We start from the raw sequence: 10,328 nt of genomic DNA, 5'->3' as shown, positions 1-10,328 counted from the left end.
CGGAGGGACAACGATTTCCGGGTCAGTGGAGGAGAGAGGAGGCGAGGATGGACAAAACTTTGTAATGAGAAGCACCCATAGGCAGCCTGGAAGGCAAAAACTATGCCTAGCTGCCTTACAGTCATCCACAACCAATGGGCTGCCAGGCAGGTAGCCAGTGTATGTGAGGATACTCACTCCTGCTGCTCACTGAGGCAGGTGGGGCAATCATTCAACTCACCTGCAGAGTCAGGTGTGTGGCTGATTAGCCTTGATGATGACAAGATGTGGGAAGCTTATATATACTCCTGAGCTCCAGCTCTCTTTGCTGACTCATTATCTGACCTTCAGAGATACAGAGAGCATCTCCCTGGGTTTTCTAGTGTGTGTTTGCACGAAAGAGTCTTAACAAGCATTTATGAAACCTTCTGAAAGAAGTTTTGGTTTACCGGTCACTAAAAGATCTTGGCATATCAGGGCTGAGGGTTTTTACTCAGCCATTCTTGGTTTCCTTTTTTTAGCTGGTCTAGCTGCCTTTACATTTCATTTGAGTCTTCTCAGTCTCATATTGTTTCAGTTTGTTGTCAGCTGCTTGGCAGCAGTGATTTAGTTTCTTGTTTAATATTTAGAACAGGAGCTTTTAGGTTATTACTAACCAACATATAAATTAGCTTTTGTTTTCTTTCCTGATTTCCTATTGATCGCTTGCGATCTTAGCGGTTATCCTTTTAGGATAACTTAAAGAACCACTGCCTTATCCGCAGTTGTGCTCTAATTCCCCTCACCCTGACAGTATAAGCAAAAGATGCCTTCCAGGATGCTTAGCTTCTCCTGACCCAAGGAGATTCAACTGGGTTGATTTTATTTCTTTGTTTTATTCCATGACGTTATTAATATTTGACTTAAGGTATTTGATATTAACAAACTCTGGCCTGTGTCCATAGCCATGTTGTTTAAGTGCTGGCAGCCCTTATTTTAATTCAAAACTAATGAGCGCTCAGCACTCTAGGCAGTTAAAGTGCCCCGGGGTCAGCGGTTTGTGTCGCCACGCTTGAGAACATACAAACTCCACACAGAGAGGCCCTGAAGCGAACCAGCAACCTTCTTGCCGTGAGGCAACAGCGCTAACCCCGCGCCGCCGTGCAGCCCCACAAACAGGTCCCTTCAGAAGAAGTGCTATAAAAAACAATTAAAATTTTTTCAAAGCTTGAACTTTTTTACTCAGTTTCAGCCCTAATCAGAACTATTGAGTTTTTATCCATTATTTAAAATATATTTTTACATTTTCATATCATTTTTGCCATAATAGTGCCTCCTATTTTAACAAGAAAAGTGAATAACATAAATTATGAACTGCAGAGCTGAATGATTTTCTGTGAAGTTTTTAGAGCCCTGTATATGTCAATAAATTATAACAACACTGTTTATGTTTCATTATTATTTTTGGAGCAGTGCGGGTTAATATCAAAAACTTTTACACTAACCCAAATGGGTCCCTGCAGAAAAGGTGCTAAAAATCATATAAATTTTTTTTTTTTCCTTTTTCAAAGCTTAATTTTATTTTATAAGCTTTATTCCTAATCAGAACTATAATGTTTTTTTTATTTAATGTACATAAAAGGACCCACTAGGGTCCCAGGGCCCCCAGAGGGTTAAGTAGGTACACTTTAGCCCTTTTGCCACTCTGAAAAAACATATGAAGGAAATAAACGTTAGCCTTGATTAGTCCTTTTCCTCTGTTTGTTTAAGGGGACAAGTCTTAAGGGGTGTTTATGTCCTTGTCTAAACCTTGTTAAACAGTGAGAAAGAATTTTGGAAGATTTTGAGTTTCTGCAGTATTCCTGTGAAATTTAAAAAACAACTGAGAGCTCTTAAGACTGTTTATTTAGATTAGCAAAAGATGAGTTTTTAAATGAGCACAGCATAAATAAAGATAACATTAGCTTGAAGAAAAGTTGATTTTTTTCTTTTTACACTCAGTAATCTGCTTTAAATATGAAAAATGTATTTTCCTACGATTGAAAAGGTGGTGATTTTAAAAGCCCTTCAGCTCTAGTTATGTTGTTTTATTGACTCCAGCAGTGCCAGAGCAGCCTCCTGGCATAACACAGTGATTGAAGAACAGTAAGGCCATTCAGGTTGATGTTTATAGCACCAGTTTAATCTTTTTACTGTAAAATTGCAATTCTGGTCATTCAAACATAAAACATTTTGCACATCAGAAGAGTAGAAGAGTCCCCATTCAGAAGTCTTAGCATCCATCAGTTTAACCCTTTCATCTTAACTATGTAAACCTTTTATATCCACATACAATCCCCACATAATAGTGCCCTTGCAGCATTCTTTATAAATCATAATACATCTGTTATCATCAAAATAAAATCTTAGAGGTTTGGGTATTTACAGTGAAGCCTATATAATCCAGCAGAATTGTTCATAGGAAGCGTGTCCTGAGGTGAGCTTTTACACTATGATTGACAGCGTAAGCAGGAAAATCTGACCAGTGAGTTGCATTATTGCCTGCTGTGTAATAAAAAAAATCCACGACTGTGAATGTGATGACCGGAGAAAGGACCGTTGGGGGCTTGGAAGGTTATTCAAATATCCTCCATCTCATTTAAGATCTTGGGAGGACCTGAGCGATGGTGTCACGGGCGCTTTGACTGAGTCTTTCTGGAAACTTCACTTCGTATTCCACTATCAGGTCCCCTCGCCGGTCGGGCCGTTTAGGATAAGGTAGCCCCTCGCCACTGATGCGTCGCTTCATGCCTGGCTGCACGATATCTGTAGATGTCACGGTCACTGTTTTGCCCTCCAGAGTGGGGGCGTTGATTGTGCAGCCACATAAGGCCTGATGGGAGAAAAAGGGGAAAAGAAAGGAAAGAAAGAGCAAATTAGAATCAAGATTTGATGTTATGTCATGCCACTGACGATTCTTTAGTCTGTCTTCAAGCTCTTTCACAGGGTTCAATTCAACAATGAGTGACTGATGTAAAATAATCTTAACTTACATCTCTGAGCGAGATCTTTGCCGGGTAAATAATGTCAGAGCCGTCACGTTTGAATATCGAATGTGGTTTGTCCTTCAACACAAAGACAATGTCAGCTGGAATGTTTGTGGGTGTCTCATCCCCCTCTTTGGGAAAAGTGATTTTCGTGCCTTCTTTCCACCCCTTCTTTATCTGCACCTCCAGGATTTTATCTTCAGTCCTTACTGTTCTCCTGTCAGGGTTCAGCCTCTTGCGAGAGATCTTCATTTTCTTGGTGCAGCCCATCAGAACTTCCTCCAAGGTCACACGTAGATCGTGAACCACTGGGGGGTCCTGTTGCTTCTTTACAACACTACTGTGACCGCCCATTCCTCCCATACCAGTGCTGAAGGAGCGAGGGAACCCGCCCATTCCAGCACCTCCCATCCCGAAGCGGGCGAAAGGGTCATCAGTGTCCATGTCCTCTTCCATTCCTCCATTGCGGCCACCAAAGAACTGTCCGAAGGGGTTACGTCCACCAAAGAACTCTTCAAAGATGGCATGAGGGTCACCCTGGAAGGTGTAGCTGAAGGTGCCAGGGCCACCACCGCCTCCTCCTGTGGGGCCTCCTCCTTTCAGACCTAAGTAAGAGAAACAATTCATTAATGCAAATATCCTTTTAAAGTGTGATTTTGTCTAGGACATTCCTTAATTGTTTTGTTTGACTGTTAGAGAGAGTAAAGTGTTGTTTAGTTAGGTTGAACAGATTTAACTCAGGGTGCACTCACAACAGAGATGGGGCCCTGCTCAGTAGGAGTACCATGCTTGAGTGCAGTCTTGGGAAAGGATGCTTAAACACGGTACAGAATGACTAGTTTGAGGGCATCATTGAAAATCAACATCATTTTTACATTTGTGCTTACATAGTGGTGAACAGTAGACCAGAACAAATACAATCACCAGTAAAATTTGAAATGGATTTTGCAAAACCATTATCCCTCCTTTAAACACAGGTGACGTGTTCCAGTACAGCCACAAGGCATAACCATTAGCATAGCAGAGTGATATGTGACAGACAACAGCTCAGTCTGAGTCTAGTCAGCAGCACGTCTCACTCACTGTAACTAATTTGAAACACAGCAGTTAGGTAAAATGTGTTTTCTCCTCTCCAAGTTTGATGTCTGTAATAACAGTAACGTGAAGTAAGCGTGCTTGCTTTGCAGAGCGTCTGCGGAAGCCTGGCTGGTGCTTTGACACAAGTTGTGAGCTGTAATAACCTGGCACACCAGATGGATTTGTTTTACACATCCATCTGGAAAACCTCTCATACACAGCGTTTGGGAAAGGGCAGAGCCTTAGAAATAAAACTCGGAGGGTGACTGGATGAACGTTCTGTCTGTCACATCTTTACTGGCCAGTCAGAGCAACAAAACATGTGGCATAGCCGCTACCGAGGGGTAAACTCCATACAGAGCTGCAAAACGCAAACCATGGCAAGTGTAGACATGTTTCTGAGACTGTTTCATATCTCCATTGCATGGATATATTTAACAATCACCTGGAAAAGCTTTTGGGAAAGGACTGGGAAGGGTAGGACTTTTCAAAAAATTCTTGGAAAGTGACTGGAGAAAGGTGGTGTCTGTCACATTCATGACAGGCCAATTGGAGTGGAAAGACAAAATGATGTTGTAAGCACGTGCTACGTTTGAGCAGACAGGCTGCTGCTACTGTAGACTTTTAAGGGGTGAATAAAATTGATGCCAATTAATACTGCAAAAACGTCTTCTCTGCCAAGGCAAACCTTTGGAGCGGCTCTTTGCTTTTGTTTTACAGAAGAAATGTAGGCCTTGTCCACACAGAGACGAAAACGATATATTGCCGTTTTGTTTTGGAAAGTTTTCTGTAAAGACGGGATCGTTTCAGGAAATATCCGCGTAAACATGGAACCAATGAAATGACTGAAAACGCTGTAGTACATATGCCAAGCCTATGAGTGGTGCTGTAACGCTACCATGGAAATGCACTAAAGTAGAAGAAGAATATCACAGAAAACTAACAAAACTTTCTTCTAGTTGCCCTTCTGGTTGTTCTCCACGTTGGATTTAAGAACAGGTGTGTGTGTTTCGCGGTGGTGGTAAAGAAGCATCAGATTTTTCTGTGAAAACCATAACAAGCTCTGTAGCTTCTGCAGCACGAACACAACCGTGTAGTCCGCTATTATTGTTTTGGTCGAACCCGCGCAGGCGCCTTAAGGGAGCTACGCTGTGTGTGACATAATTGTTTCAAGAAATATACGGATAGCAGTCCACACAGAGATGGAACGGTATTCGTTTACGGATTTATGCACTCTGGGACTCGGTTTCAAAAAGTATCGTTTACAGTCATCTGAAACGCCGTTTCCGTGTGGATAAAATGCCAATTCAACAAAAAACTTTTGTGTATACGCCTGAATTCATTTCCATGTGGACGCAGCCATAGTCAAGTTCAGATTAAACAGCCGCTTTCCTACTGCTAAATCTGAGCTAATAGCTACCATGGCAGCAGCCACTGGATACACTAGTAGACCCCACCCGTAAAGATCAAAAACCAGAGTCAAGGCAGGCCAGGAGAAGAGCGAAAACATCTTTCCTATCCTGAAATGCTTTTTTGATACCACATGCTTTGAGTTCATACTACTCTCACAGTCTGAGTTATTTGTTTGTTTATTTCCTCCTCTGGAAACATATGCAGCACAGCAACCGTTCATTCTCAATTATCCTGTTTCATGATCATGGAAGGCTAACCTGCCACATGGGATAGACTGTTTCACATATCCATATGTTTAATATTCACATGACAGACATGGAATCTGGCTAATGCATCTGCTTTGCACAGTTAGAGGGAAGCCAAAGTCATAAGTCAAATTGTTACTACTGTTTTATATTTAATTAAAAAAAATATGTGATTAAATAAAAAATATTTACTTGTTGATTAACAAAAGGGGCCTCTATGGGTTTTCACAAGGCCTACATGGGTGTGTATGTCAAAGCTTTCTGGTCATATTGATAAGCTAAGGACTGATATGTGTGAAAACTGGTTATGGCTGGTTATTGCAAACAATGAGTCCGACCTATAACACTTTAACACCAGGAAGTGATGATATAAGCTGAAAAGATGTAAAGGACTCCTTCAGTTTCATGTTGACATATGTGTGCTCTCTGTAAAAGATCATCTTGTTTTGTTTTAAGAAAGCTCAGGATGTTCAAGCAAACAAATCAATCAAACTACACGTTGGTTTCTTTCCTCTTCTTTGGAATTGATTGCTGACACTTTGTGTGTTCAGATGTACTCAAATGCTAACACAACACAGTAATTTAACTGTTTTTTTTTTTACAGTATCTTAAAGGGACAGGAGCATCTGAAAAGTACCAGTGTCTGAGATGTGCACGGTGACTGCAGCCCAAATTGAGTAAGTAGGAGTGCACACGCTAATGTGAAAACACAAAAAAATGCATTAAAACAGTAGCCTATTTATTAGGAGTAGACAATGAATAGATTTACTCAGTTTACTCTTATGTTTGCCAAAGGCTGATTTAGATAAAATTTCATTTCAGATTTTCTCTTTAACTCTGTTTGGGTTTTGCATACATGTTGCAGTGATATCTAACACACATGCCCTGCATCCTGCACTGTTTTGATTGCTACACAACATTCACAAGGCTCATCCACGTGTGGATCACAGCAGAACTGTGAGAAACTTTAAACAACTTGTTTTTTTTAAGTAAATAGAGAAAATACATAGATACTAAGACGTGCTTGGCAATTCATTGAGTTTCAATCAGGATTACAATTTTAGCTTCCCGCGATCATAAAAACGAGGCACTCAAAGCTAAATGACACCTGTGATTACTTGTGATGCATCGATGCATGGGTGGAACATCAGCATCAGCCGATGACAGCCTTGTGATTCCTAATTGGCCCATGGGCAAAACAATGCAAAACGTGCCAATGACAGTTGCTGATGTTTGTCTAACATGGAAAACAGACAAATCTGAAGTGCCTGCTGCCATGGGAGAAAATGTTAAAATATGACAAAAGCAATGCAGACAATGGTCTGACAAAGTTTTGCTGCATGCTCATTCAGCTGATGAGTTTACAGTGTGCCGCATCTCTGCTGTGATTAAAATTAGATAACAATAGTGGCACACTGATGTCTACTCCCGCCAGCAGGCTGTGCAGACGCAGTTGGTGATGAGGTTGCTGGTGTGATCCTCTCTCTTAGAGCCCTGGAACGTCTTTTTACAAGGTACACTCAGATGACAATGTAAAAAATGAACTGAAAAGTAACTAAACATTATTTCATTGGAGTCTGTTCGCAAAAGATTTAGCTAAACAGAAAGAGCCTAATCAAATTTTCAACAGCAGGATGTCTCAACCCAATGGCGTAGTACTTTAAAGCATTATGCAAATCCTCTTGGCACAAAAACACACAATCGCCACATACTATTCTGCATACTACAACCTCCCTGCAACTTTAACTGCACAGCAGTTGGTTTGAAAACTTTATCACACTACTCTCCCTATGCAAACAGCTGAAAAGAGAAGTAAGCGTGTTGGATTCATCATCTGCCGACGTGATCTGAGCCTTTAAACATCTTTTATGCACAGTTAGACTGATTAGGCTATACTACACTTTCTCGAAAAAGACTACTTTATCAGTCAGTTTGCATACGATTCAAACAGATAGTCTGTTCCACATTCAGAGCCGCTGCTTTTTAGATCTCGATACATGGACCACTATTTTGATGAGGAAGTTAAAAAAAGCACACCAGGACAGATTTATGCTCAGATGTTAGGCATGCGAGACACTGCTGCTTCTCAAATTCTGGATGAGAAGAGAAACTGAGCTGCAAAAAATGCCGAGAGGAAAATTTTTGAAGAAAAAACATCCGTCTGACTAAGTGAGTCAGGATGTACTGAGGTGCATGTGTGAGGATAAAACTACTGAAGGAAAGCAAGGATGAATCTATTAAAATCAAAAGTCTAAATTTTATTTAGAGCCATATTTCCCAGCCCTATATTAATCATTCTAACATATTTTAAGACTTAATCTTCCCTACCTTTTCTGTTAACCACAGCATGATTAACAGGCCCTTCAAAACACCAGGGCCACTGTTTACACATACCACCTTGAAAAATGTAGCACAAACCCATAGAACAGCTGCAGCTGCTGTAGTGGCTGTTGAACTGTCGACAGAAGTATTGCTAAAAAACAATTCTAGAATCAAAGTATCAAAAAAGATGGACTGCATTAAAATCTTCATGCATGCACATCCTTATCTGTTAAAAAAAGTATGTTTCAAAGCACGTTTGTCAAATGCATTACAGAAAAACCAGGATGAGCCTTCCACCTCCAGCTGTAATTTGCAATATGGATGCAGGTTTGCTTTTTGGTATTACTACAATTTACAACAAGGCCACAGACATAAAAAACAAAGATTTGCTAATCACATCTCCAGAAAGCATAAGAATGTTTTTTTTTTCACCACCAGCATCAATGAAAAGATGAGGAAAGGGTAGAGGTCAAAGGTTCAGTGGAATGACAAGGTGGTATACTCAAGTGTATGAATATCTAAATGTAAGATATGTGATTTGTAAGATTAAAAATGACTTCATCCTTTGTCTGTGCATGCCTTTTCGCTTTAGTTCTGTTTACTTAAGTGTTTCTTTTTACTAATCTTTTGGTCAAATATATGTTTGCAAGTGGGGGTAAAGAAACGGTGACATTAGTGCTGATTAACCCTCAACTGTTTTTAAGACTGTTATTACCATGGTAACATCTCAGGGCACCATGCTGGACTCGATAAATCGGAAGTCAAGAGTATAAATGAGGATTTCTATCAGATTATGCTTTAATTTTAAGTTGCCGTAGAAACAAATCAGGCCGAAAAGACGAATAAGGGTAAAGTATTCCAGTTGACAACATGTCGGTAACACCACTCCACCTGTCATGTTTCCACGCACCAAAACCGACACTGACCTCAGTGACAACACCGTTCAAACATCCAAACTCTCCATATGATGACCCCTCCTCCCTGCCAGCGTCCGTCCGGCTTCTCTGTTTAGCTCAGGTGGGTCCAGTTGTAAGAAAAGTAAATCCTCTCTGAGCTCAGAAAAAAGTCTTAACTAAAGGACAGAGCGGAGCAGGGAGCGCCATGATGACATGCGTGATAACATTGATGTCGGCTAGCTCCCATTAATGTTAACGTTGCGGTCTTAACTTCTACTGATACAATAACACTGTGTAAACATGTCTCTGCTCTGTCTCGCTATCAGACTCTTGGATAGTAACGCGCGCATGAGTTCAGCCTTACCTTCTTCACCAAAACGATCATAGATATCCTTTTTCTTTGGGTCACTCAAAACGTCGTAGGCTTCAGCGATTTCCTTGAACTTCTCCTCGGCTCCCGGTGATTTGTTTTTGTCAGGGTGATATCGCAGAGCCTGTTTACGGTAGGCTTTCTTTATGTCCTCCTCAGACGCTCCTTTCTTAATTCCCAAAACGTCGTAGTAGTCTTTACCCATTTTCACCATCAAGCGGCCTGTTTAGTCAAAGAAGAAGCTGTGTGGTGACAGCTGATATTTATCCTGACTAGCTGGCCTCTTGTCGTTCCCGTGTCTTGTCAGAAGGACTTCCCTTGGATATTTTCTTTATAAAGCCCTCAGAAACTTCCAGAGTTTTCTACAACCAGCCTGAACAATCTCAACTGACAGTTTTGCAAAGACACGCCCAAATGGAGGCTGCGTCATGATGCCTTCATGTCCTATCCGGATTTTCCCAGACAATTACATGCCATGCCTTATTTGCCTTCCTAAACTCGACATAACTCAAACAGAACAAGTAAAAAAAGAGATTCTGCTAGCTTTTGAAAGTACCATGTAAAACGTTCAGTATATGACAAAAAGCAGTTTTGTGCAAAAGTTCAAATTGGCCATTCAAAAACTACAGTAGGAGCAATCACTGTCAATGCCAAGATCACAAAAAGGCCTGGAGTAACTTGTTGTGCCAGCCTTATACATCTAAAAAAGGAAATACTTCCTCATTAACTTCCATAGAGAGTGAAACTCCAGAGAGTCTTCTGACTGGAGCTTTTGTTATGGCTGGGTGTGGCCCGGATTCAGTGCTCCTAAATCCCCTGCCTACTAGTTTGTTATGTGCTGCGGGGAAGAATAGGGTGTAAGATTATGCCACACTTCCAATCTGATTTTTAAATCTGTGTTTTAAAATAAGCAGTTGTGCTTTTTAATGTGGCAAAAATCAAGCAAGAAGATTGCTACCTTGTTTGAATTAGAAGCTGCCATGTGATCTTTGAGAAAATCCTCACTTGGCCCTAAATACTG

At 40.8% G+C, this 10,328-nt stretch overlaps 1 protein-coding gene across 1 annotated transcript; it reads right to left on the bottom strand.

Annotated features, from left to right (window-relative positions):
- Positions 1 to 2,120: 2,120 nt before the first annotated feature.
- dnajb1b (DnaJ heat shock protein family (Hsp40) member B1b) lies at positions 2,121 to 9,707 on the bottom strand. The gene is made up of 3 exons (XM_041786321.1): positions 9,302 to 9,707; positions 2,991 to 3,589; positions 2,121 to 2,830 (listed from the first exon to the last, which is right to left on the bottom strand). Exons 1-3 carry the CDS (start codon positions 9,519 to 9,521, stop codon positions 2,597 to 2,599), a joined length of 1,053 nt encoding a protein of 350 aa, XP_041642255.1. The 5' UTR covers positions 9,522 to 9,707; the 3' UTR covers positions 2,121 to 2,596.
- Positions 9,708 to 10,328: the final 621 nt, after the last annotated feature.

Source organism: Cheilinus undulatus, linkage group 4 (genome assembly GCF_018320785.1).
Source record: "Cheilinus undulatus linkage group 4, ASM1832078v1, whole genome shotgun sequence".
Classification (NCBI taxonomy): Eukaryota; Metazoa; Chordata; class Actinopteri; order Labriformes; family Labridae; genus Cheilinus; species Cheilinus undulatus.
The sequence above is the reverse complement of the archived record's forward strand: the minus strand, read 5'-3'. Positions and strand labels throughout refer to the sequence as shown.

Coding starts and splice junctions, on each gene's coding strand:
- dnajb1b (XM_041786321.1), bottom strand. CDS start 9,521: ATGGTGAAAATGGGTAAAGACTACTACGACGTTTTGGGAATTAAGAAA. Junction 3,590..9,301: donor TGATCGTTTTGGTGAAGAAG/GTAAGGCTGAAC, acceptor TCTCTTACTTAG/GTCTGAAAGGAGGAGGCCCC. Junction 2,831..2,990: donor CAAAGATCTCGCTCAGAGAT/GTAAGTTAAGAT, acceptor TTCTCCCATCAG/GCCTTATGTGGCTGCACAAT.